General features: G+C 46.9%; 1 protein-coding gene across 2 annotated transcripts in view; it reads right to left on the bottom strand.

Moving 5' to 3' along the window:
- The window catches only part of mybpc2a (myosin binding protein Ca), a 65283-nt gene that overhangs the window by 32548 nt on the left and 4804 nt on the right, over positions 1 to 27931 (bottom strand). Inside the window, exons 2-14 of one of the 2 annotated variants that reach the window (XM_067974493.1) lie at positions 24550 to 24813; positions 24409 to 24435; positions 22516 to 22545; positions 22378 to 22407; positions 18569 to 18646; positions 16411 to 16559; positions 15282 to 15399; positions 13800 to 13851; positions 10923 to 10979; positions 9979 to 10148; positions 8120 to 8252; positions 2351 to 2475; positions 697 to 802 (exon numbers count right to left, since the gene is read on the bottom strand). In XM_067974493.1, coding sequence (XP_067830594.1) covers positions 697 to 802; positions 2351 to 2475; positions 8120 to 8252; positions 9979 to 10148; positions 10923 to 10979; positions 13800 to 13851; positions 15282 to 15399; positions 16411 to 16559; positions 18569 to 18646; positions 22378 to 22407; positions 22516 to 22545; positions 24409 to 24435; positions 24550 to 24813 — 1339 coding nt within the window. Of the gene's footprint in view, positions 1 to 696; positions 803 to 2350; positions 2476 to 8119; positions 8253 to 9978; positions 10149 to 10922; positions 10980 to 13799; positions 13852 to 15281; positions 15400 to 16410; positions 16560 to 18568; positions 18647 to 22377; positions 22408 to 22515; positions 22546 to 24408; positions 24436 to 24549; positions 24817 to 27931 lie in introns of both variants that reach the window. The other variant, XM_067974492.1, reaches the window with a different exon arrangement.

The raw sequence follows: 27931 nt of genomic DNA on the forward strand, positions 1-27931 counted from the left end.
TCTTCGACACTCTCTCCTTAAACCCTTCTGCCGGTCCGCCTCTCTCTTCCCCCTTTAGAAACCATCTTTAGGGCTAACTTTTCTTAAAACCCTTAAGGAGACACTGGATAATAGACAGAGAGATAAATAAGTGAAACATTTAGCTCAGGAACACTAGAATTGGCCTGAGCACCTCCGAGGAGAGAGCTGGGGGATAAACACCCAGAATCCCTGCTCACAGTGATAGCTGTAGGTTTGTACGTCTAACTATAGTTGAGTCATAGAAACTTACAGCACAGAAGGGAGTCATTCGGCCCATCGTGCTTGTGCCGGCCCTTTGAAAATGCTGTCCAATTAGTCCCACTCCCCCAAGCCATTTCCCCATAGTCCTGCAAATTTTTCCTTTTCAAGTATTTATCCAATTCCCTTTTGAAAGTTACTATTGAATCTGCTTCCACCGCCCTTTCAGGCAGCGCGTTCCAGATCATAACAACTCGCTGAGTAAAAAAATGTTCTCATCTCACCTCTGGTTCTTTTGCCAATTATCTTAAATCTGGTTGCCAACCTTCCCGCCAGTGGAAAGTTTCTCCCTATCCGTTCTATCAAAACCCCTTGTAATTCACAGATGAAGAATGAAGACAGTACAGGGGTTGAGCGGTGTACTGCAGCATAAGTTAACCTCTCCAAGAGGGGCAGGGGAGAGGGAAAGGTTCTTACCAGACAACGACTGCTCCTTCCTCCGAGACCTCACAATCGAACTCAACTCGGTCTTCCACGTATACATGCTGGTCATCCAGAGGCACAACGATGGTAACAGGGGGCTCTGAGAAAGAAAAGGGGCATATTAACATTTACAATGGGGGCCGAGATATCAGGATCCCCTGAACACTGGGAGGGATTTGTGACTTTCCCCTATTTTAAACTATTTTATTACTCTTTCAAATTACTTATTTAAAATACTCTTTTTTTCAAAAAGAGCTGGTCAATGACCTTTTCGAATGGCTCGCGGATCCGCTGACGTGGACATAACCCGCGTGTGGGGTGAAATAGAGCAGGGCGGAATTTCAAATTAGAGTTGCAGTGGGTAGCACCCTCGCCTCCGAGTCAGAAAGTCATGGGCTCACAGCCCCACTCCTGGAGGCTCGAGCACAAAATCCAGGCTGACACGCCCAGTGTAGTACTGAGGGAGTGCTGCACTGTCATGGGTGCCGTCTATCGGATGAGATATTAAACCGAGGTCCTGTCTGCCCTCTCAGGTGGACATAAAAGATCCCATGGCCGTTATTTTGAAGAAGAGTTCTCCTGGGTGTCCTGGTCAATATTTATCCCTCAACCAACATCACTAAAAAACTGATAATCTGGTCATTATCACATTTGCTGTTTGTGGGATCTTGCTGTGCACAAATTGGCTGCCGGGTTTCCTACGTTACAACAGTGACTACACTTCAAAAATACTTCAATGGCTGTAAAGTGCTTTGGGGCTTCCTGTGGTTGTGAAAAGTGCAGTATAAATGCAAGCTTTGCCTTTCTTCTTTCTTGTATCACTCCTTTCCCATCGTTGCAAAGCAGTTTCAGCCGCAACTCAACGCAAGACCAGTTGCGTGGCTCAGAGACACATTGGCCATCTGACTCCACGGCACTTTTAGATCAAGGGACTTGTGGAACTTTAACCCAACATGAGTCCTGCCCCTTTAGGAGTGGAGGGGGAAAGTGGGGCAAAGAAAGGAAGGACAGACTAGTAATTCTTGAGAAGTCTGCTTCTCAGACTTTCTTGTTATAATTGTTCTGGAACAGTCCCGATTGCCAAACACTGTCCCAATTTTGGGAGCATTGGGTAGAATTTTTTGCCTCTTCCTTTCTGGGACCCATTTGCCTGCCTTGCTGTCCAATGCGGAATTATTCCAATTAGCACCAAGCACTCTTACCTCAGCTATATTCCTTGCTTAAACACAATACAGAACTCCCATTACAATAACAACTGCAACCTGCATTTATATAGCGCCTTTCACGTAGTAGAACGTCCCAAGGAACGTTATGAAACAAAATTTGACATCAAGCCACATAAGGAGATCATAGGACAGGTGACGTAGGTTTTAAGGATCGTCTTAAAGGAGGAGAGAGAGGAGAAGAGGCAGAGAGGTTTAACGGAGGCAATTCCAGGGCTTAGAGCCTAGGCATATGAAGGCACGGCCGCCAATGGTGGAGCGAAGAAAATCAGGGATGTGCAAGAGGCAAGAATTGGAGGAGCGCAGAGATCTTGGAAACCCGGCTGTCGTACAGTAAAGGGGGGGGGGGGAGCACAAGTGTAGCATTCCCACCTCCCCTGCTCACTGCCCCCCTCTGCTAGAAATAAGAGTGAAGCTGCACTAACCCTTTACGAAGAGGTCAGCGTTACATCTGTCTTCGCCGATAACACACTCATACTCAGCGTCGTCTGCCAGCATACAGTTCTTAATGGTCAGAACCCGCTTCAGCCCGATAATCTCAAAGATGTACCTGAGGATGGACGGAAAGTGCGAGAGTGAGTCATTGAGAAAATTGTACAAAGCAAAGGGAGGCGGAGAGAAAAAAAAAAGAGGAACATTTCAAAACAGGGGAGGAAAATCTAATTAAACAACTGACGGAGGAGGACTGTTTTAAGACGATGACGGCATCGCTGCAACAGCCTCAATACTCAACACCAACAACAGCCAATCTCCAGACGCCATCCTACAACTCATCCGCTTCATCCTGGATCACAACGTCTTCACCTTCGATAACCAGTTCTTTACCCAAACACATGGAACAGCCAAGGGGACCAAATTCGCTCCCCAATACGCCAACATTTTCATGCACAAGTTCGAGCACAACTTCTTCACTGCACAGGACCTCCAACCAACGCTATACACCAGGTACATCGACGACATTTTCTTCCTATGGACCCACGGCGAAGAATCACTGAAGAGACTACACGATAACATCAACAAGTTCCATCCCACCATCAAGCTCACCATGGACTACTCCTCAGAATCGGTTTCTTTCTTGGACACACGAATCTCCATCAAAGACGGGCACCTCAGCACCTCACTCTACCGCATGCCCACGGACAACCTCACGATGCTCCACTTTTCCAGCTTCCACCCCAACCACGTCAAAGAGGCCATCCCCTATGGACAGGCCCTACGAATACACAGGATTTGCTCAGACAAGGAGGAACGCGATGGACACCTACAGACGCTGAAAGACGCCCTCGTAAGAACGGGATATGACGCTCGACTTGTCGATCGACAGTTCCGACGGGCCACAGCGAAGAAACGCATAGACCTCCTCAGAAGACAAACACGGGACGCAACCAACAGAGTACCCTTCGTCGTCCAGTACTTCCCCGGAGCGGAGAAACTACATGTTCTCCGCAGCCTTCAACATGTCATCGATGACGACGAACACCTCACTAAGGCCATCCCCATGCCTCCACTACTCGCCTTTAAACAGCCACCCAACCTCAAACAGACCATCGTTCGCAGCAAGTTACCCAGTTTTCAGGAGAACAGCGTCCACGACACCACACAACCCTGCCACGGTAACCTCTGCAAGACATGCCAGATCATCGACACAGATACCACCATCACACAAGAGGACACCACCCACCAGGTGCATGGTTCATACTCCTGTGACTCGGCCAACGTTGTCTACCTCATACGTTGCAGGAAAGGATGCCCCGGAGCATGGTACATTGGTGAGATCATGCAGACACTGCGACAATGGATGAACGGACACCGCGCAACAATCGCCAGACAGGAGGGTTCCCTCCCAGTCGGGGAACACTTTAGCAGTCAAGAACATTCAGCCACCGATCTTCGGGTAAGCGTTCTCCAAGGCGGCCTTCGAGACACACGACAACGCAAAATCGTCGAGCAGAAGTTGATAGCCAAGTTCCGCACCCATGAGGACGGCCTCAACCGGGATCTTGGGTTCATGTCACGCTACACGTAACCCCACCAGCAAAAAGGGAAAAAAAAGTTATGTTTTTAATATTCTCTCTCTCTCTCTCTCTCTCTGCCATTTGGGTTTCTTTCTGTCTGTCTGTGTAATTGACACAATGTATATCCAGTGTACTGGGACGTGCTGTTCTCCGTGACTGGCCTGTTTGAACAACAACGACACCTTTTGATTGGTGTGATGCTGTCCCAGCCTAGTATAAGATATGCGATTTGAGAACCTTTTCACTCATTCACCTGACGAAGGGGATAATCTCCGAAAGCTTGTGATTTTAAAATAAATTTGTTGGACTATAACCTGGTGTTGTAAGATTCCTTACATTTGTCCACCCCAGTCCATCACCGGCATCTCCACATCATGTTTTAAGACCGGAAGATTATATTAAACCACCAGATGCCTGGGGTCATGATGTGGGCCGGGTGGACAAGACCTGAGGTGGAAGGTTTGAGGCCCAGCCACTACTAACTGGATATTAAACTGGGATATGGAGGCCCAGTACTTGCAACAAAAGCAAACAGGACACATGGGGGAGTGGTTAGGTCACTGCCCTAGGCCTGAAATTGGAATCAGATGGCTGCACACAGGTTGAAGGAAGGAGTAAGGGATTTCTGGTGCCTCGAAAATCAGGTAGAAAACACCAAAATTTGGTTTAAAATGCCCAAAAGTCAGCTTTGGTGGAACAAAATGGCTGGTGGACCTAGTGAATCGCGCTACATCGACACCTAGTGGTGGGAGGCCTGCAATTACAGTGACAGGTAAATGTTGACATAGTCTTTTCCCCATTATAAAATCAAGGAGCGGGACCAGCGGCCAAGAGTAGAGCTGGGATAAAAGCAGTGGGAGCAGAGGCCCGAAAGCACAAGGAGCAGGACCAGTGACCGAGAGCACAAGGAGTGGGACCAGTGACCGAGAGCAGAGTGGGGATAAAAGCAGTGGGACCAGTGACCGAGAGCACAAGGAGCAGGACCAGTGACCGACAGCACAAGGAGTGGGACCAGTGACCGAGAGCAGAGCACGTGAAGCTGAGACCAACTCAAACACAGGCAGAAATTTGAAAGAATGATATCACAGGACAGTAAGTTGGTAACTGATTGGTGAGTAATACATTTTTTGCTCTCTAAGCTAAGGGAGTGCTAATACTTTATTAAATTAATAACTTAAACTAGATAAATTAATTAGTTTAAAAAAAATAAATAAAAATAAACCAAGTGAATTCATTACATAAAAACTTTAATTAAGTAAATAAATAAAACAAGGTTGGATCGAGATGGCAGTGCAGGTGGTGTGCCGTACCTGCAGCATGTGGGAGTTTGTGGAGAGCAGCGAGATCCCGAGCAACCAGATCTGCAGGAAGTGTCTGCAGCTCGAGGAACTTCGGCTCAGAGTTGTTGAGCGGGAGTCTGAGGTGCAGATATTACAATGCATCAGGGAGGGGGAGAGTTACCTGGACACTTTGACCCAGGAGGCAGTCACACCCCTTAGGTTAGGTAGTGGTTTAGATTTGGTTAGTGGTCAGGGACAGGGGGATGTGACTGTGAGTCAGGCAGTTAAGGGAATTCCAGATGCAGTGGTGGAGGAGCCTCAGCCTTTGTCCTTGTCCAACAGGTATGAGGTACTTGCTACCTGTGTGGATGAGAACAAAGGCTGCAGGGAGAATGGGCAAACTGACCACCGTGGCACAAGAAGCCATTCAAGTGGGGGGAGCAAAAAGGAATGTGGTAGTGTTAGGGGATAGTATAGTCAGGGGGTAGATGCTGTTCTCTGCAGCCACGACCGGGAGTCCCGAAGGCTGTGTTGCCTGCCCCAGTGCCAGGGTTAAGGATATCTCTTCATGGCTGGAGAAGAACTTGGAGGAGGTGGGGAGGATCCAACGTAGGAACCAACGGCATGGGTAGAACTAGGAATGAGGTTCTGCTGAGTGAGTTTGAGGAGGGGGTGTCCAAATTAAAAAGCAGAACCTCAAAGGTAATAATCTCTAGATTACTGCCTGAGCTGAACACAAATTGGCAAAGGGACAAACAGATCAGATGGTTAAATGTGTGGCTGAAAGAGTGGTGAGGGAAGCAGGGGTTTCAATTCACGGGGCACTGGCATGTCGGGAAAGAGGGAGCTGTTGCGTTGGGACTGGTGCCACTTAAACCGGGCTGGGACTAGTGTCCTGGCGAATCAGATAATAAGGGTGGTAGATAGGGCTTTAAACTAATAAAAGCGGGGCAGGGTTCAAGTCAGGGTAAATTTCTAAGTCTAAAGAGAAAAGTCAAGGCTGTAGAGCAGAGTAGCGATTTAGGTAAAAACAAGCAGAGTGTGTCAGGAAGGGACATTGAGTTTATCAAAGGTAATAGGGCATTAGTGACTCAGGTCACATCAGGGAAAATAAGTAAAAAGTTAAAATTAAAGGCGATGTATCTGAATGCACGGAGCATTCGTAACAAGATAGATGAATTAATGGCACAAATAGAGATAAATGGGTTTGATCCAGTAGCCATCACTGAGACGTGGTTGCAGGGTGACCAAGGGTGGGAACTAAATATTCCAGGGTATTTGACTTTTAGAAAAGATAGGCAAAATGGAAAAAGAGGGGAGGGTAGCCCTGATAATAAAGGATGAGATAAAGACAGTTGTGAGAAAGGATCTTAGTTCAGAAAATCAGGATGTAGAATCAGTATGGGCGGCACTAAAGAAATCAAGGGGCAGAAAGCACTGGTGGGAGTAGTTTACAGGCCCCCTAACAGTAGTGATAGTGTTGGACAGAGTATATATCAGGAAATAAGAGGAGCGTGTAACAAGGGTATTGCAATAGTCATGGGGGACTTTAATCTTCATCTAGACTGGGCAAACCAAATTGGCAAAAGTAGTTTGGAGGAGAAGTTCATGGAATTGTGATGGAATACTCTCCACTTGCTTGGATGAGTGCAGCTCCAACAACACTCAAGAAGCTCGACACCATCCAAGATAAAGCAGCCCGCTTGATTGGCACCCCATCCACCACACTAAACATTCACTCCCTTCACCACCGGCGCACTGTGGCTGCAGTGTGTACCATCCACAGGATGCACTGCAGCAACTCGCCAAGGCTTCTTCGACAGCACCTCCCAAACCCGCGACCTCTACCACCTAGAAGGACAAGGGCAGCAGGCACATGGGAACAACATCACCTGCACGTTCCCCTCCAAGTCACACACCATCCCGACTTGGAAATATATCGCCGTTCCTTCATTGTCGCTGGGTCAAAATCCTGGAACTCCCTTCCTAACAGCACTGTGGGAGAACCGTCACCACACGGACTGCAGCGGTTCAAGAAGGCGGCTCACCACCACCTTCTCGAGGGTAATTAGGGATGGGTAATAAATGCCGGCCTCGCCAGCGACGCCCACATCCCGTGAACGAATAAAAAAAAAAAATTCATCCGAGACAATTTTCTAGAACAATATGTCGAGGAACCAACTAGGGAACAGGTTATTTTAGATTTAGTATTGTGTAATGAGACAGGCTTAATTAGTAATCTTATAATAAAGGATTCTCTGGGGAAGAGTGATCATAATATGATAGAATTTCATATTGATTTTGAGAGTGATGTAGTTAAGTCCGAAACTAGGGTCTTAAATTTAAACAAGGCCAATTATGTAGACATGATGGGCGAGTTGGTGAAGGTAGATTGGGAAATTAGATTAAAAGATATGACGGTTGATAAGCAATCGTGAACATTTAAAGAAATAATTCATAATTCTCAACAAATATACATTCCCTTGAGGAATAAAAGCTCCATGGGAAAAGTGATCCAACCGTGGCTAGCTAGAGAAGTAACAGATTAAAAGAAGAAGCTTACAATGTTGCCAAAAAGAGTAGTAAGCCTGAGAATTGGGAGGGTTTTAGAAATCAGCAAAGGATGACCAAGAAATCGATAAAGAGGGAGAAAATTGAATATGAGAGTAAACTAGTAAAGTAGCCGTATGGCCTACTCCTGCTCCTGCTTCTTATGTTCTTAATGTGGACAGGAAGTCCAGGCCTTATACAAGGCTATTAATGGAGAATGGCATCGCGTCTACAGCACAGAAACAGGCCATGCCAGTGATTATGCTCCACACAAGCCTCCTCCCGCCCCTCTTCATCCAAACCTATCAATGTGATAGATATCCCAAAGAAACTGACCATTCCAACGCACCTGCCACTGGGTCGGATTTCCTTCCCATTCTTATACCATTTCACATCCATGTTGTGTCCTGCAAGTTCCACGGACATTTTAACCTTGCCTCCTTTATCCACCTGATACGCGGACTCCAGCCTTTTAGCAAACGCTGATCAATGCCGATTAAAAGGAAAGAAAAGAAAAAATTCCAAATTAACAAGTGAGGTAGCAAACGCCATTTTTTTTTATTAGCCGCGTACAGTGAACCACAAATACAGGAACGTCCGGGTTTAAGAGAGGACAATTTCACGTTCGCCTGGCACTGTACAGCTACTGCGTGTCTCCGTGTCGATTCCTCAACTGTTCAGACTGGATAAAAGGCAGCAATTGACTTTCACTTGAAGTAAAGTTCTGTGGGGGTTTATTTTGACTTTTGGCTGATCGACCGGTAGAGTTGGGGGGGGGGGTCGCTCAGTTTGGCTGCCCATTCCAGCAGCAAAGAGGCCCTCTCCCACCTCACCCCGCCCACCATTTTGAGGCCCCGACCTCATTTAAATCTTTCAGGCGAGCTGCGGGGAGCCAAACAAGTGGATCGAGGTGGGGCGGGGGTGGCCGCTGGCAAAGTGGGGGCGAGGGGGTGTGCGATGGCGGAGGTTCCCTGGACGACAACCGGCCAGATTAGTTTTGTGGGCCCTGGACGTGCACGCCTGCTCCTCCGGGGCCCAAAAAAATAAGTCCACACGTATCTTTTGGCCGGGGCCTCTTCAGTTCTGTCGTCCTTGGAACTGCTTGGAGTGAGCACGCGCAGACTCCAAGCAAAAACGGCAATCCAGGGTCCTATTTATGTCATTTGACCCCCCCCCCCGATTTCCCTATTAAAAGAGGCTCATTGCCTGAATCAGGCTGGTGCTTTGAACACCCAGAGGTAGGCCCCTTTTAAAATGGTGCCGGCCACACTGCCAGCGTTAAAGGGGCTGTGAAGCCTACGACCCCCATTTTGAGGACATTACTACCCCCGCCCCCCACCTGCTAACACCAGGCGAGGGCAGTGAAAATCGACCACTGCATGTCCAACTAATATCTGTAGGCAAGTTGTTTTTCAAGAGTGTGACAAGCAGATATATGCGAGAGCAAAGACCAGTTGCATCAGTAATGGAATAGCTGGTGTTTCTTTAAATGGCACCTCAGAAGAGTTTAGCAGTTTTGTGTATGTGTGTACGTGCACGCACGTGTGCATGCATGCGTCTGTATCCCAGGTGTGCACAAGTCTGTTTATATCTGTGTGGGGGTGTCCAGGGGTGCTCATCAGAGGGCTTGTGCACACAAGTGTGCATTTTGCATCTAAGGGTGTGAGTATCTTTGTGTGTATGGATGAGTATGTGTGTGTGTGTTTTTATAGATGAGTGTGTGTGTGCGTTTGTGCATGAGTGTGCGTGTGCGTGCATGGTTTGTGTGTGGATGAGTATATGTGGTGCTTTGTATTAGAGTGTGTACGTGTGCTGCTTTGTATGTGAGCGTGTGTATGTATATGTGTGTGGTGCTTTGTATGTGAGTGCGTGCAGCTTTGTATGTGAGCGCGTGTATGTGTGTGCAGTTTGTATGTGAGCGCGTGCATGAGTGTACAGCTTTGTATGTGAGCATATGTATTTGTTTGTGTGTGGTGCTTTGTATGTGAGTGTGTGCAGCTTTGTATGTGAGTGCGTGCATGTGTGTGTGTGTGGTTTGTATGTGAGTGTGTGTATGTGTATGTGTGTATGTGCTTTGTATGTGAGCGAGAGTGTATGTGTGCATGTGCGTGTGTGCACGTATGTGTGCTGCTTTGTATGAGTGTGGGAGTGTGCCTGCCTCTCAGACGGCCCACCCTCCCCTCAGGTTATTGTCTAAGATTCACTCACAGTCAGTCTTCTTCTCCACCCTCTTTTTCTTCTTCAGTCTTTTCAGCATCCCGCGGAGATCAGTGATGCCGTACTCAAACGCAATTTTCTCATAGTCGCAGGGCTTGGCACTTTTCAGGATCTCCCAGACATCAACCTCTTCCTTTACCTCTTCCTTGACCTTGACCTCCCTGTTTTAAAAATAATAAAAGCCAGTGAAGTAAAGCAGCCTCAGATACACGGGGAGAAAGAAGAAATCACGGACAAAACAGAAACGGCTGGAAACACACAGCAGGTCAATCAGAGAAAAGACAGGATAACATTCAGTATTGTCCACTTGTGATGAAAGATCAGACCTGAAATACTGACCTACTTTTCCCTTTCAGATACTGGTCGACCTGCTGCTCCTCTCCAACTTTTTCTATTTTTATTTCAATCAATAAGCAATGTATACGTTACACACAAAGCACTCACAGAAAGAACAAACTTACATTCATATATCACCTTGGGACGTCCCCAAAGGTGCTCGACAGCGAATGAACTACTTTTTGTTTTAAGTGCAGTCATTGATGTTATGTAGGCAAACACAGCAGCCAATTTGTGCACAGCAAGGTCCCAGGCAAATAACCAGTTTAATTGTCTTTGGTGGGGTTGGTTGAGAGATCAGTCCCGGCCAGGACACAAAGTGAACCCATCAAACGGTGCCCTGGGATATTTTACATCCACTTGAACGGACAGACAGTGTCTTGGTTTAACATTATATCCAAATGACAGCGCCTCTGACAATCCAGCACTGAAGTGTCAGCCGAGACGTGTGTTCAACTCCTTGAGTAAAGCTTGGACTCGCAACCTTCAAACTTAAAGGTGAGAGTGCTACCAACTGAGCCAAGCTGACACTTATAATACAGGTATGTATGTGTTAACTGGAATACAGACTTACAAAATATAATGCACTCCTCCCCTACCTTTTCTTCAGCAGTCCACTGAAATCAAGTTCCCCAGCGTCCTCTCCAGCTTCACCACTGCAAGTAAAAATAGCACATCTTTAATTTAACGATCAATATTTCTTCCGCTACGCTCAGAGCTCCAAAAGATTTTCCTCTCTTTACAAAGTTCTGCTCTTAGAATCATAGAATGATCCAACACCGAAGGAGGCTATTCGGCCCATCGTGCCTGTGTTGGCTCTTTGAAAGAGCTATCCAATTCGTCCCACTCCCCCTGCTCTTTCCCCTTAGCCCTACAAATTTTCTCCCTTTTAAGTATTTATCCAATTCCCTTTTGAAAGTTACTATTGAATCTGCTTCCACCGCCCTTTCAGGCAGTGTATTCCAGATCATAACAACTCGCTGAGTAAAAAAGGTTTTCCTCAAGTCGCCTCTGGTCCTTTTGCCAATTATCTTAAATTTGTGTTCTCTGGTTACCGACCCTTCTCCTTATTCACTCTATCGAAACCTTTCATGATTTTGAACAGCTTTATCAAATCTCCCCTTAACCTTCTCTGCTCTAAGGAGAACAACCCCAGCTTCTCCAGTTTCTCCACGTAACTGAAATCTTTCATACCATTCTAGTAAATCTCTTCTGCACCCTCTCTAAAGCCTTGACATCTTTCCTAAAGTATGGTGCCCAGAATTGGCCACAATACTCCAGCTGGAGCCTAAGCTGTGTTTTATAAAGGTTTAGCATAACTGCCTTGCTTTTGTACTCTATGCCTCTATTTATAAAGCCAAGGTTCCCAAAGGTGTGGACTCTAGCCGAGGTACGGTTCCATTGGCTTGGGCAGCCCAGCACTATCTCACCCACGGGGCCATCCCTCACTTGTGAGCCTGGACAGTCCTAGATCAGGTTCAGTCACGATGCCCTCCATGGTTGAATGACTGGCTGACACGCACCATCTAGACTCACACAGGAAGAGTGACCACTTGGACAAGATATCAAAGAGTGAGCGGTGCTCATGGCATTGTAAACAGGTACGGTGGTGTCATGGTTATGCTACTGGACTAATAATCCAGAGGAACGAGAGTTCAAATTCGACCATGGCAGTTTGAGAATTTGAATTCAGTTTTAAAAAACCTGGAAATGGAAAAACTGGTATCAGTAAAAGTGACCATAAAGTTGACGGATTGTCGTTAAAAACCAACTGGCAAAAGAACCAGGGGGGAGATGAGGAGGCATTTTTTTACGCAGTGAGTTGTTAGGATCTGGAATGCGCTGCCTGAAAGGGCGGTGGAAGCAGATTCAATAGAAACTTTCAAAAGGGAATTGGATAAATACTTGAAAAGGAAAAATTTGCAGGGCAATGGGGAAAGAGCAGGGGAATGGAACTAATTGGATAGTTCTTTCAAAGAGCCGGCACAGATACAGTGGGCTGAATGGCCTCCTTCTGTGCTGTATTATTCTATGGTTCTATAATGTCCTTTAAGGAAGGAAACCTGCCGTCCTTACCCGGTCTGGGCCTATATGTGACTCCAGTCCCACACCAACATGATTGGTTCTTAACTGCCCTCTGAAGCCACTAAGTTATATCAACAGTATTCTCATTGGCTCAGAGTAAGCAACGCTGATTGGCTGGAGACTTCCCCATCCCCACATATATAGCCCAGTTGGTGCTCATTCACACAGAGCAGAAAAAGACTTACAGAACGTCCCAAAGCATTTTACAGCCAATGAAGTACTTTTGAAGTGTAGTCACTGTTGTAATGTAGGAAACGTGGCAGCCGATTTGTGCACAGCAAGATCCCACAAACAGCAATGAAATAAATGACCAGATCATCTGTTTGAGATGTTGGTTGAAGGATAAATATTGGCCAGGACACCTGGAGAACTCCCCTGCTCTTCTTCCAATAGTGCCGTGGGACTTTTTTTTTTACATGAGAAGGCAGACGGGGCCTCGGTTTAACATCTCATCCAAAAGACAGCTCCTCCGGCAGTGCAGCACTCCCTCAGTACTGCACTGGGAGTGTCAGCCTAGATTTTAAGCTCAAGTCCCTGGAGTGACTTTCAAAGATAAATATTAACTGTGGAGAACCAGGATCTGCTGGGTGTAAGGCAAGATGATGCTCCAAGTCAGCAGTGAATGAAACGGGTTAGCTCATGCGACACTCGGCACAGGGGAATCTAACAAGTAACGTTAGATGCACATAATACAGGCTGACATTAAAGTGCAGTACTGAGGGAGTGCTGCACTGTCAGAAGTGCCATCTTTCAGATGAGACATTAAACCGAGGCCCTGTCTGCCTTCTCAGGTGGACGTAAAGGATCCCACAGCACAATTCAGAGAAGAGCAGGGGAGTTTCCCCGGTGTCCTGGCCAAAGTTTATCCCTCAACTAACACTTAAAAACTGATTATCTGCTCGTTATCTCATCGCTGTTTGTGGGATCTTGCTGTGCACAAATTGGCTGCCACGTTCCCTACATTACAACAGTGACTACACTTCAAAACTACTTCACTGGCTGTAATGCGCTTTGGGACGTCCTGAGGACGTGAAAGGCCCTGTAGAAATACAAGTCCTTCCTTTCTTTTTTTCTTGATGAGCCCATGAGCTCAAAGCAGCATGTGGTTGATGGAGTCCCAACGTTACAGGGTCTCTCTGTACAGCAGACAATAATGAAATCCAGCCTGGTGACACTTCTAACCAGTTTGACAGGAGCAGGTGTTATCACAGAAATCCCTTCCAGGTATCAGTAATTTACTGTCAGTAATTCAATGCTTTGAATAAAGTGAGTGAGGTTCAAAAAGGAGGCCAACCACCACCTTCTCGGGGCAACTCGGGACAGGCAATAAACAACAAAAAGAATGGACTGATTAGGGGTGAAAAAAAATGAAGAAAAGAAGGATTACTCACGTCCGCTTGAAAGCCGCCAGAGCGTGACTGCTCTCCCCTTCTGCAGCTGCAGCTGTAGAGAAATTAGTGAAGACTTAGAAAGGCTGAGACAGGCAGCGCGGGGTAGCCCAGGGCGGGCGGCGCGGGGTAGCCCGGAGCGGGCGGCGCGGGGTAGCCCGGGGCGGGCGGGGTAGCCCAGGGCGAGCGGCGCAGGGTAGCCCCTGTTGTATCTACAGAAGTTAACAAAGGGAATTGAACAGGTTAATCCAGATATTGCTTTAAATTAAATTGCAAGAGTAGGGCAAGTTGTACAAGACATTAGTAAGGCCACACTTGGAATTCTGTGTACAGTTCTGGTCACCCTATTATAGAAAGGATATTATTAAACTAGAAAGAGTGCAGAAAAGATTTACTAGGATGCTACCGGGACTTGATGGTTTGACTTATAGGGAGAGGTTGGATAGACTGGGACTTTTTTCCCTGGAGAGTAAGAGGTTTAGGGGTGATCTTATAGAAGTCTATAAAATAATGAGGGGCATAGATAAGGTAGATAGTCAAAAGGTAGGGGAGTCTATAACGAGGGGGCATAGATTTAAGGTGAGAGGGGAGAGATACAAAAGGGTCCAGAGGGGCAATTTTTTCACTCAAAGGGTGGTGAGTGTCTGGAACGAGCTGCCAGAGGCAGTAGTAGAGGCGGGTACAATTTTGTCTTTTAAAAAGCATTTGGACAGTTACATGGGTAAGATGGGTATAGAGGGATATGGGCCAAGTGCAGGCAATTGGGACTAGCTTAGTGGTATAAACTGGGCGACATGGACATGTTGGGCCGAAGGGCCTGTTTCCATGTTGTAAACTTCTACGATTCTAAAGGAACACTGGTTCAAACATTTGCCTGAGGAAGGAGAAAATCTCCGAAAGCTTGTGAATTTAAAATAAAATTGCTGGACTATAACTTGGTGTTGTAAAATTGTTTACAATGGTTCAAACTAGTAAAAGGTTATCAGCGAGTTCTTCTTCACAGACAGACTGATCAACACGTGAAATGGACTCTCGGAGAGAGGAACGGAGGAGAGAATTTAACAGTTGGATCCTGCAGAGTTGTGTGGGGAGAGGGGGGGGGAATGATGAATGAGGTCTCGCAGAATGGATGAATTAAGACGTGCAAAATGGCCTTTCCGATCTGCAATTATCTTATGAGATAGTGCCCTGAAGTCTTTAACATCTACCTGAACCACTGGGACAGGTAGTCGGGGCCTCATTTTAACAACTCATCAGAGGGACAGCACCTCCAGCTATGCAACACAGCCTCAGTACTGCATTGGGGTGTTATCATAGTTTAGAGACTCAAGTCTCTGGAGGGGGATTCTAATCCAGACGCAAGAGTGCTACCAACTGAGCCAAGCTGACACACTTAAAGCAGGTTGGCTCTGGTGCGTGACAACTTTGAGTGTTCTTACTTACCATAAAATCAGGCAGGATTATCTCTGACAATAAATTACTTACCTTCAACGGTCAAGTCAAAGGCCACACTGTCGAACTGATCTTTCGAGGTCACCTCACACCTGTAAGCACCTGCCGCAGTTTTATCGATTTTAACTATCTTCATCTCATAGGTGTAAATCTGTGGAGAGACAGTTTATTATCCATCGGATTAACTGATTTCTTCCCGTGACCTTCCCATCCTCTCTCTGCTAAGCCTCTTGCATCTCTGCAACAGCTGGCCTCACCTGTCTGCCCTTGTTTAGCAATCCCAGGGCTAGTGTTTTTGCACTCCTGTACCAGTGAGTATATCAGTTGCTGCCAGCCCTAGTCTTGTGAGAGTTGGAAACTGCGCCCATATTCTTTAAAGGCACGTACATTCGCTTAAGTCAGCCACGACTCAGTGGGTAGCACTCTCACCTCAGAGTCTGAAGGTTGTGAGTTCAAAGTCCCAATCCAGAGACTTGAGCACAAGATCTAGGCTGACGCGCTTTGTCCAGTACTGAGGGAGTGCTGCACTGTCGGAGGTGCCATCTTTCGGATCAGACAATAAACTGGGGCCCAGTATGCCCTCTCAGTGGCGGAGCAGGCTTGAGGGGCCCAGTGGCCTACTCCTGCTCCTATTTCTCATGTTCCCTCAGGTGTACGTAAAAGATCCCACAGCACTTTTCGAAAAGGAGCAGGGGAGTTCTCCCCGGTCTCCTGGCCAATATTTATCCCCCAACCAACATCACTAAAAAAAAAATGATCTGGTCATTATCACATTGCTGTTTGCGGGATCTTGCTGTGCGCAAACTGGCCTTTCCTACATTACAACAGTGACTACACTTCAAAAAGTACTTTATTTGCCTGTGAAGTGCTTTGGGACATCCTGAGGACGTGAAAGGCACCATATAAATGTAAGTCTTTTTTTATGTGTCATTCATAAGATGCTGATACACAGCAGAGTATGAGGTGAGCAATACAACTGGGTGAAATTTTCACCGGAGGGTCTCACTGAGGCAACCATCTCGATTGCCCCAATGGGCAACTGTAAATCTAGAAAGAGCTGGCACAGATACAATGGGCCAATTGGCCTCTTTCTGCGCTGGAAACTTCATGAACCGACGGGCTACATGGAGCAGCCTCACCCTGTTCAAACACCCTGTCTCACCTTTGTTTGCTTATCGTACTCCTCCTTGAACTGGTACTGCTTTCCAGCTTTGCTCCCCAGGTCCAACCACTTTCCCTTAAACCACTTGATGGCTGGCTTCTTGATGAGGTTGGTGGAATCAACCTTGGCATTCAATGTGACAGTGTCACCTGTTGATCGAAGACAAGGAAACATCAGTCACCACCCCCCATCTTGCTCTCCCTTCCCTCCGGGGACTCAGTAACATCTCGATAAATCGCAAGTGGAGTGGGGCGTGAGGACCTTGCAAAGATTCAGAGCTTGCCTCTGAATTTCTGTTGGCAACCTCGGTGTGCTCTTTGACCCAGAGCTGAACTTCCGACCCCATAACCCGCCTACTTCCACCTCCGTAATATTGCCCGTCTCCGCCCCTGCCTCAGCCCATATCCGTGCCTTTGTTACCTCCAGACTCGACCAATCCAATACCCTCCTGGCCGGCCTCCCATCTTCCACCCTCCATAAAGTTGAGTTCATCCAAAACTTTGCTGCCCGTATCCTAACTCGCACCAAGCCCTGTTCAGCCATCACCCCTGTGCTCTCCACACCAGCACTGGTCAGTAAGGTTACCTGTGAACTATCACGGGAGCTATAGAGATTTTATAACAGAGGAAGGGGAATGCCACTGTGCTTCCTGGGCGATGAAATCGTAAACCCATTCTTTATAAACAGGTTTCCAATTTTCCTAAACATACACAAAATGCCTCCCGCTCAGAGTTTCTTCCTTCTACACCAAGAAAGCTAATCTCCCCAAGACTAACTGTTCTGATTAGGAACCGGAGTAGGCCATCCAGCCCCTCGAGCCTGATTAGGTCATGGCTGATCTGTACCTCAATTCCATTTACCCATCTTTGCTCAATATCCCTTGATACCCTTACTTAACAAAAATCTCTCGATCTCAGTCTGGAAAGCTCCAATTATCCCCCAGCATTTCCAGATTTCTACTCCCCTTTGTGGGAGAAAGTGCTTCCTGATTTCACTCCTCAATGGCCTGGCTCGAATTTGAAGATATTGTCTCCCTCGTCCTGGATTCCTCAACCAGAACAACAACCAACTTGCATTTATATAGCACCTTTAACGTAATAAAACGTCCCCAAGGCGCTTCACAGGGGCGTAATCAAACAAAATTTGACACCGAGCCACATAAGGAGATATTAGGGCAGATGGCCAAAAACGTGGTCAAAGAGGTAGGTTTTAAGGAGCATCTTAAAAGGAGGAAGGAAAGGTAGAGAGAGAATTCCAGAGCTTAGGGCCTAGGCAGCTGAAGGCACGGCCGCCAATAGTGGAGTGATTAAAATCAGGGATGCGCAAGAGGCAAGAATTGGAGGAGTGCAGAGATCTCTGAGGATTGTAGGGCTGGAGGAGGTTACAGAGATAGGGAGGGATGAGGCCATGGAGGGATTTGAAAACAAGGATGAGAATTTTAAAATTGAGACGTTGCTGGACCGGGAGCCAATGTTGGTCAGCGAGAACAGGGGTGATGGGCGAACGGGACTTGGTGCGAATTAGGATACGGGCAGCAGAATTTTGGATGAACTCAACTTTATGGAGGGTGGAAGATGGGAGGCCGGCCAGGAGGGCATTGGAATAGTCAAGTCTGGAGGTAACAAAGGCATATTGTCGGAGGTGCCGACTTTCGGATGAGACATTAAACCGAGGCCCAATCTGCCCTCTCAGATGGACGTAAAAGATCCAATGGCACTATTTCAAAGAAGAGCAGGGGAGTTCTCCCCAGTGTCCTGGGCCAATATTTATCCCTCAACAAAACATCACTAAAACAGATTATCTGGTCATTATCACCTTGCTGTTTGTGGGAGCTTTCTGTGTGCAAATTGGCTGCTGTGTTTCTTACATTGCAAGAGTGACTACACTTCAAAAAGTACTTAATTGGCTGTAAAGTGCTTTGGGACATCCTAAGGACATGAAAGGCGCTATATAAATGCAAGACTTTCTTTTACGGAGCAGATATGCGATCGGAAGCTCATCTCAGGGGAAATAGTTTCTCTGTATCAACCCTATCGAATCATTTTGACGTTTGAAACATCTCAATCAGATCACCCCTCAGCCTCCTGTACTCACTGTGACCGCAATTATCGTTCTCCACAACTGCAGAGCAATCGTCGGCCTTTCCGCATAGACTTACCGATGCAAGCTACCGTCGTTTCAGGTTTCTCAATGAAGAGGCCAGTAAGTTGTTGGTGAGAGTCATCAGGGGCCGTGTCTGCGAGGAACAAAAGGTTGGAGCACTTCAAAATCCTACATCACGGACAGCTTGCTGGTCGTGAGCTGCACCAGTGCACCAGTCTCTGGGTGACGCAGTGCTACTCAAGGACATTCTGCCAAGGGCCACTCCCAGGGAAGCTACAACTCACCACGCAAGAACGTAGATACGTTTTTACAATGCTTTCTTTTATAATATGGAACGGAGACGGAACAATGTAGGCAGAATTGGTTTAAACTGTATGCTTGCTGATAATCTGTGTTCTTATAAAGGGAGCTCGACACTTAAATTTAAAACAGAAATAGACAGTTTCCTAGAAGTAAAGGGAATTAGGGGTTACAGGGAGCGGGCAGGAAATTGGACATGAATTTAGATTTGAGGTTAGGATCAGATCAGCCATGATCTTATTGAATGGCGGAGCAGGCTCGAGGGGCCGATTGGCCCACTCCTGCTCCTATTTCTTATGTTCTTATGACACCGTATTCTAGACATTTGACGTACTGCTTTAACAATTTATTTTTATTTTATTTTTACTAACACTCGTTCTTTCGAGTGGGAAAAAGAACATATTTTATTCTCCCCAATCTCTCTTTACTGTTACTAGGGCGGCCATTTTTGAAATCGGGCCTTCACACAGTTCAGCTTTTCCGAGAGGCGTTTAGTGTAGCTCCTATATTTGTAACCACAACATTTGAAACAAAACGTTTTTTTGGTTGTGAGACTGGATCCCATTCAAGGCAAATGAGAAGAGTATTTCAGCGGTGATCATCATTTAGAGGATTCTTTATTAACAAAAAATGTACGGAAATCTAGAATGCGCTTAATTTGTTTGTTATTCGGTTGGATAGTGTAAAAGATGGGGTCCAATCCAAACTGGCAACATATGCAGGATCGAAAGTTAGCCATTTGCATCTTAACAGGAGCATTATGGAAATATTTGCAGGGCTACAGGGAAAGGCCAGGGAAGTGGGAATAATTGAATAGCTCTTTCAAAGCGCGATGGGCCGAATGGCTTCATCCTGTGCTGTATAATTCTATGGGTCTATATTTTATAGGAAATCATCATATCCAGGATCAGGAGTATCCAAGCTTTTGGGTTTGATGGCCCAGTTAGGTGTGCATCATAGAACTTCAAGTGTTGCATAGAAAGTTTAATTTTATGTTCCCATTAGGATCCTGTCGTTCTGATTTAGGATTGATCCACCAATCGGGCAATAATGCCAAGAATAGCCCTTTGTGGACCTCCAGGCCCACGAAATTCAAACAGGACAAGCCAGCCAGTAAGAAATACCAGCACAAATAGGGCTGAATTGCCGAGGTTTTGTGGCCTGGATCGTCCAGCTTGACGGGCTGCAGTTTGGAGAACTCCCTCGAATAGGTCAACTCCAGGGCAGCCTGCGCAGTGCGTTCAGTCTACTAGGGTAACGGCGAGAGCTGAGTCTGAGGTCACTGGGGTAGATCACCCGCCCGTTACAGAACTCGCCCGATTTTCATTCCATTGATTTCACCCGAGCGTTGACATTGAGAGAATGAAATTCGGGCGAGATCTACGAAGGGCAGGCAGCCCCCTCCGCCAGACAACCTTCTCCCTCTTGAAGACGGAGATCTACTCCACTGTGTCTCAAGCCTTAAGGTACCTGCCTAGATTCTACATTGGAGGCCCTCTTGGATCAAGCCTGCAGTAACTCAATATACACCAACCCGCATGATATGTGTACAGCTGGAATGCTCAACTCTGTTCTAGTGGTCACGTAACCAACGGAAGTCGATTTAAATGTAAATAAAAAGGATTATGCAAATAGTTCCTCTCCGCCATGAGCCTAGAATGAGCAGTGAATAACCCTGTCACTGCACTGATATATTGAGTTACTGCAGGCTTGATCCGAGAGGGCCTCCAATGTAGAATCTAGGCAGGTACCTTCAGGTCTGAGACACAGTGGAGTAGATCTCCGTCTTCAAGAGGGAGAAGGTTGTCTGGCGGAGAGGGCTGCCTGCCCTTCGTAGATCTCGCCCAAATTTCATTCCCTCAATGTCAACGTTCGGGTGAATTCAATGGAACGAACGTCCGCTATTTCATGTTTGGAATGAGGTGTTGATAGCACAGTGACTGTAATTGTACAAGAGGCCTGAACTGTAGTTTACACTCGGGTCTCACTTTAAACACCTCTCTCTGTATCCTAATTCATGGCAAAATCTATTCACCAGACCTCTAATATATTGCAATGACACGCTAACGTGGTGTTTCGAAGCTAAATCTTTTCTGGTGTGATGCAGTTGCTATAGATTGTAGAGTAAAATGAAATGGGACAACTTCAGAATCAGATCCATCAACTTTCACCCATTTCAGATGAAAAATGCCACCTTATTTTGATGACTCTCACTTTTAGAGAAGTTCCAGATCCCATGCCAGGTCACCAGATCTCACCCAGCCAGTGGCAACCCCAAAGTAACTGTGCCAGATTTGCCAAGGGAGGAGCAGGTCCCATGGGGGTGATTTTGACTTTGGTCGATATACACCTCTCCCGATTGGCTTCAGTTGAAATAAAAATGGAGAGAGATGTGTAACAGTCACCAAAAGTCAAAATCCCACCCCCCCACCATGTACCTGGAACCGTTTGCACCCACACAGCTGCGTAGAAACAGCTGTAAATCCACAGCTCCAGGTGTTTAAAAGGGTTTCCAGTCAGCCTCATTCTATGTAACAAGAGTCACCAATGGAAACTTGGCGAGGTAGTTCTGTCACCAGCTCCATGTCTCTTCCCACTCAGCTCCAAAAAGCCCTCTGGGTTAGTGCTGTAATCATAGAATCTCACAGCACAGAAGGAGGACATTCGGCCCATCCTGCCTGTGCAGGCTCTTTGAAAGATCTATCCAATTAGTCCCATTCAATAGTAACTTTCAATGGCGAAATGGGTATATACCTGGAAAGGAAAAATTTGCAGGGGCTCTGGGGAAAGAGCAGGGTGGGGTGTGGGACTTCTCGGACAGCTCTTTCAAAGAGCCGGCACAGGCACGATGGGCCGAATGGCCTCCCTCTGCGCTGTAAGATTCTCTGGCCTCGATATTAACCCCTCCACGATGAACGGGAGAGGGTTAAAAAATTTAAAACGGGGAGCGCGTCCCCAACCCGTAGCGAGCGCGTCCGTTACGGTTTTCATGACGACGGGTTTTGTGTCGTGCGAGCGTCCCGCCGTGGAGAGTCAGACACTTCATTAACAAATCACGGTGCAATTGGGAGCCTGATCTGTATTTAACAGTTGCCGCACGGGTTTCCCAGGGCTTGGGAAGCCCGGGAGTAAAAGGGAGGTGGGAGCCTGCCAGGTCAAGAAGCTAAGTGCTTTTTACGGCACTCCTTGTGGGCCAGGAGGAGCAGCAATGCCCTCCGTCCCCCAAGACCCCTCAAGGAAGCCTTCGGCCTCCCCTCTGCTGATCGCGGCCTCTCTCGCGTCCCCCACCAACCACCACCGCCCACCACCCCCCCCAAGCCCACGGTCTCTCACTCCCTCCCCCCTCCCGATTGCCGGGGACCGTCCCCTGGCCCGTCAAACTGGCCGGCTGCCGGGCGGGAAACAGAGGAAAACAATTATAGAGGTTCAGCCTTTAAATTCGGCCGGGACTCCACGTTCCCAGCCTTGCCGGCTTTCCCCCAAATTACCGCTCTCCCTCCCCGCCTCCCCGTAAACATCGGCCTCTATGTTCCCCAGCAAGGCCAAATTAATTCAAATTCTTACCATCTTCAGGAAGTTCAGGCCGACTCTGTGCTACAGGACAAAATAAAACACACAGAAGCCATTAATAGCGATCCAAAAAATACTAATGCAGACATTCTATACACACAGAAACAAGAAAGAAATAATTTCTTCGACTACCTTCAGCAGGGGCTTCGGGTGCGGGTGCAGCTGCAGGAAGGAGAAGAGAATTAATTAGTATGGTTACTTTCAAGTGTCTTTTCACTAATAATTTTACCAATTTTCTCCCCTCCCCAATGTGTTGTTCCCTCCCCAGCTCTACAGTCACCAATCAGTACTTTGCCCAAGTGGTCATTATCCGTCAGCCCGACATTCGACTTTGGAAGGCAGCACAGTCGCGTCTATTGCTGTCCTCACTCAATGCACCCCCGCCCTCTCTGGAGGGGTGGGTTTGTTGGGGAGGGGTGGGGGGTGTTGGTGACCAGCAGAGGGAACCTTGATCAAGTTCCTGCTTCCTTGTGTGTAACCCTACCAAATGCCTTCTGGAACTCCATAGAGGCAACATCCATAGACACTCCCCTATCCACCATGTTAGTGACCTCTTCAAGAAATTCAACTAGATTAGTCCATGCTGACTCTCTTTGTTCAGCTCATATCTGTCCAAGTGCTCAGTCATTCTCTCTCTGATGGTAGATTCCAGTAACTTCCCCACAGCTTATATTTAACTGGCGGGTTTGTAGTTACCTGGTTTCCCCCTCCCTCCCTTCTTAAGTAATGAAGTGACAATTATAATTTTCCAATCCAAAGGTGCAGTTCCTCAATTTAGAGAGCTTTGGAAAATTAAGACTAAAGCAGCTGCAATTCCCTTACCTGTTTCTTTTAATACTTTGGGTGGAAACCATCAAGTCCCGGAGATTTGTTTTTCTTAAGTCCCATTATTTTCTCCATTATCATTTTTTTTTTTAGCTTGTATTAAATTACCAGATCTAGGGGATCTCAGTGAGGGCTCTCTAAGCTCATCATATTTCTGCCCATCACTCATTTTTCTATATTATTTTGTATTTGTTGGTCTACTAGCATGTTACTCCCCTTGCTGTATACTAAGTAAAAACATTTTCTGCAATATTAGACCTATTTTCCTGTCTCTCTTTGAAAGTTAAGACAGGGGGTCCCTGGGAGGATGCAAGAGATCGCTGGGAACCTGTTAATATTTCTAGGGGGTTCCTGAGAGTATGTCAGTGTTGGCAAGGGAGTATGTTAATATTTGTATGGCACCCTGGGAGTGTGTCAGTACTTATTAGGGGTCATTGGGAGGATGTCAATAGTTACAGAGGGTCCACAGGGGTGTGTCAGTATTTGCAAAGGTTCTTGGGAATGCGTCAATATTGGCAGGAAGTCCCCTCACATAGAAAAAACAACAACTTGCATTTATATAGCGCCTTTAATATAGTAAAACATCCCAAGGAGCTTCACAGGAGTGATTATCAAACAAAATTTGACACCGAGCCACATAAGGAGACATTAGGACAGGTGACCAAAAGCTTGGTCATAGAGGTAGGTTTTAAGGAGCGTCTTAAAGAAGGAGAGAGAGGCGGAGAGGTTTAGGGAGGGAATTCCAGAGCTCAGGGCCTAGGCAGCTGAAGGCACAGCCACTGCTCTAAGCTCACGTATAATGAATGCCCACTTTGGTGAGAACGGCCAGTATACATGGATGAAGGGAGAAACTGAGAGTGGAGAGTCCATCATTTTACGTAGGGAATATAGGAACAGGAGAAGGCCGTTCGGCCCCCCCGAGCCTGCTCCGCCGTATAATTAGATCATGGCTGATCCGTACCTCAACTCCATTTACCCGCCTTTGCTCCATATCCCTCGGTACCCTCGCCCAACAAAAATCTATCAATCTCAGTCTTGAAAGCTCCAATTGTCCCCCAGCATCCACAGCCTTTTTGTTGGGGTGGGGTTAGGGGGGAGAGAATTGCAGGTGTCTACTACCATTTGGTAGCGAGCACTCTGTGATAAAAGTAGATATTTTTTTACCATTGAAACCACAGAGAGAAACATCAAAGTACTCACCAGGGGCTTCCGCAGGCTCGGTCTTTTCTGTAATGTAATAAAATTCAATTGATTAATTAATGGAAAATCTCGGCCAAATGCCCAGCCCGTCCGGTTGTGGTGAACGTGTTAGCCGAAGCTCGCGGCCAGAACAATACGCACCGACTTCCTTCACTTGGAGCTCAAACTTCTCCTTGGTCGTGCCCAACACCGCCATGTAAACCGAGTCATCCTGTTTGGCCAGGTCGTTGATGACCAGCGTGTGCTTCTTGCCCTCCGCCTTGATGATGTACTTGGGGCCAGAGACGAGGTCCTTCCCGCCTTTCTGCCACTTCACCTTCACGTTCGGCTTGTCCACCTCCGCCACAAACTCCGCCTTCCCGCCCAGCGTGCCTGACTGGCTCTGCGGCTTCTGCGTGAAGCCGGCTGCTTCGGAGAGGAGAAGAAGAAATTACACAAAAAAAAAAAAAATACGCACCGCAAGAGCAGAGGCGAAGAAGAGGGGGAGCAAGAAAAAGGAAGAGTAGAGAAGCACAAAAAATATATAGTTTTCTTTACTGGAATTGCACAGTTAAAATGATACGTGACATTTGTCATTATCACCTACCCAGTGACTTCCCAACATTTCCATCTTGGTTCCCATATTATAAAAAAGACGTAGAGGCACTGGAGAAGGTGCAAAAAAGATTTACAACAATGATACCAGAACTGAGAGGTTAGAACTAGCAGGAAAGATTGAACAGGCTGGGGGTCGTTTCTCCAGAAAAGAGAAGGCTAAGAGGTGAACTGATAGAGGTCTTTAAGATTATGGAAGGGTTTGACAAGGTAGACGCAAAGAAGATGTTTCCACTTGCGGAGGAGACCAAAACTAAGGTCTATAAATATAAGATAGTCACTAATAAATCCAATAGGGAATTCAGGAGAAACTTCTTTACCCAGAGAGTGGAACTTGCTACCACATGGAGTAGTTGAGACAAACAGCTTAGATGGTTTTAAGGGGAAGCTAGATAAACACATGAGGGAGAAAGGAATAGAAGGATATGCTGATAGGGTTAGATGAAGAGGGGTGGGAGGAGGCTCGTGTGGAGCATAAACACCGGCATAGACCAGTTGGGCCGAATGGCCTGTTTCTGTGCTGCACATTCTATGTAATTCTATATAACCCACCTGTGGTGAGTACCCCCAACATGTAACTGAACCGAACACATGAACAGAAGCTGGATCCCATCGTCCCCTCGACCAGTCACGGTGATAGTGTGGTCACCTCAACAACTGGCATTTCCGTAGTGCCTTTAACGCAGAAAGATGTCCCAAAGAGCTTCACTGAGGCGCCATCAAATAAATAAAACACCTCAGGGTTATTATGACGCCCGACTGCCCTCTCCAACTCTCTGTTTGGAAGTCAAGCTGACCATGAGCATCGGGACTTTCCTCGCGGCTGCTCCAGCTCCTCTAACGCAACTTAGGCAGGAGTTTGGCAGAAACCCCATTCCACGGAGGAGTGGGAGAGGTCCCAAGGAAATTCCCAACGAAGGGGTATTTCCCACTGCCCGGGTAATTTGGAAACTCGTGTTTATTATCATTCGAGAGGGAGGAGATGTAGCCATTGGTTGCTGGGGCAACGGGTAGATGCACTCAATCGCAGAATAGATGGATAATTGAGAGAAAGGATATATAGATTCTTCCTGACTTTATTCTTCCCTTTCTTTCTGCCCTGTTTAATTATATCTTCAGTTTTGGTTTTCCAGTGTTCCTGCCCTTTTCTCCCTTCCTATTTCTCCCCATTCCCTGTTTTTCTTGCAGTTCTATATCTGCACTGCCTTTTCCTCCTATTCCCCCATAACTCTTCCCGATATCTCTCCTTCCCTCACCTTCCTCGATCCCCTTGTCTTCTTCTGCGCTTTCTTCATGACTATTTCTCCCTCCTCTCCCAAAGGACCTCACTCCGCGCTGAGTTCTGGTGCCACAGGCACGGGCCAGTGGCCATTCTTCCTGGGTGAGGTCAGACGGGCTGTTTGACCGTGGACAACATCGCAGGTGAAGCCGATCCTGTCCTCACCCTACGCCCACAGAGTGGTTCGTGATCAGGTCCGGAACCTCTGGCTGATTTTCCTCCTCCATAGCCCAGGGCACCGAGGTCCTGTCTGTCCTCTCAGGTGGATGTAAAAGATCCCATGACACTATTTTGAAGAAGAGCAGGGGAGTTCTCCCCGGTGTCCTGGCCAATATTTGCCCCTCAACCAACATCACTAACAAAGATTATCTCATTGTTTGTGGGATCTTGCTGTATACAAATTGGCTGCCTGTTTTCCTACATTACAACAGTGAAAACACTTCAAAAGTATTTAATTGGCTGTAAAGCACTTTGGGACATCCTGAGGTCATGAAAGGCGCTATATAAATGCAAATCTTTCTTCTTATCAACTAACTTAGCTCAGACTGGGAATCAAACCTGGGACATTATAATTCACATAAAGTGGTGTTTTTACCCACCGAGCCACAGGGGTCATTTGTCAGAAGGTCATGAGTTCAGTGCAGTACCAAGGGAGTGCTGCATTGTCAGAGGTGCCAGCTTTTGGTTTCAACTGAGGTCCCAACTGCCTGCTTGGGCGGACATAAAAGATCCTACGGATCTATTTTGAAGAAGAGTAAGAAGCTGCTTTGGTGTTCTGGCCAATATTCAACCGAAAACAGATTAACTGGTCATTCATGTCATTGCTGCTTGTGGGATCTTGCTGTGCACAAATTGTGCTGGCGAGTTTGCCTACATTACAACAGTGGCCACACTTCAAAAGTAATTCATTGGCTGTTTAGCACTTTGGGACATGAAAGGCACCCTATAAAAGTCAAGTTGCGTCTTTCCTGCCCTTTAGTCCTGCAGACCTCCCTCAAGCCTCTGATCCACTGACATTCTCTCTCTCTCGCTCTCTCCTCGTCTCCACGTGCCTTCTCCTTCTTTCTGCCAGTAACTGTGAGGATTTATAGCTCTGGCCTGGACATGGAGCTGACTCAGGAGCTGAAGGAGAACTTGGCTGCTGACTGTGAACTGTCGAGGAGCACAACTCCCGTGATTAATGCCCCACTTTAAACTCTATCTGCAAAGTGTATCCTTATTTAAGTCACTGACCCCTACAAATCAAAACCCAAACCAAAGAAGGAACAGATGGCAGCTTCTTTGGGAACGTGATCCCTTTACACAGTCATAACTCAGGAGCACGGGTCAGCGTTAAGGAAAATCATTATAGATTCTGGAGTGCAGCCATTGCTTTCTATCCTCTGAATCGCTGGTGAATCCAGCTCTCCCCACATCGTTTATAAACAACACAAGATTTGTGAAACATCACTGAAAGCGCTTTCCACAAATATTATAGTCGATAATGGACCTGGTGGTCGGTCTAAAACTGGGCCAGTCACTGAAAACCCTCGACAACTGACTGTTGTCTCCACATCGTGTGAGGCAGAAAGAAAGTCGGGAGGCAAATCTGGAACAAGCAGTCTCTTGGTGTCCGGTTAACATTCTGGAAACTTCTGGATAGCCCCAAAC

Source organism: Heptranchias perlo, chromosome 40, assembly GCF_035084215.1.
Source record: "Heptranchias perlo isolate sHepPer1 chromosome 40, sHepPer1.hap1, whole genome shotgun sequence".
Lineage (NCBI taxonomy): Eukaryota > Metazoa > Chordata > Chondrichthyes > Hexanchiformes > Hexanchidae > Heptranchias > Heptranchias perlo.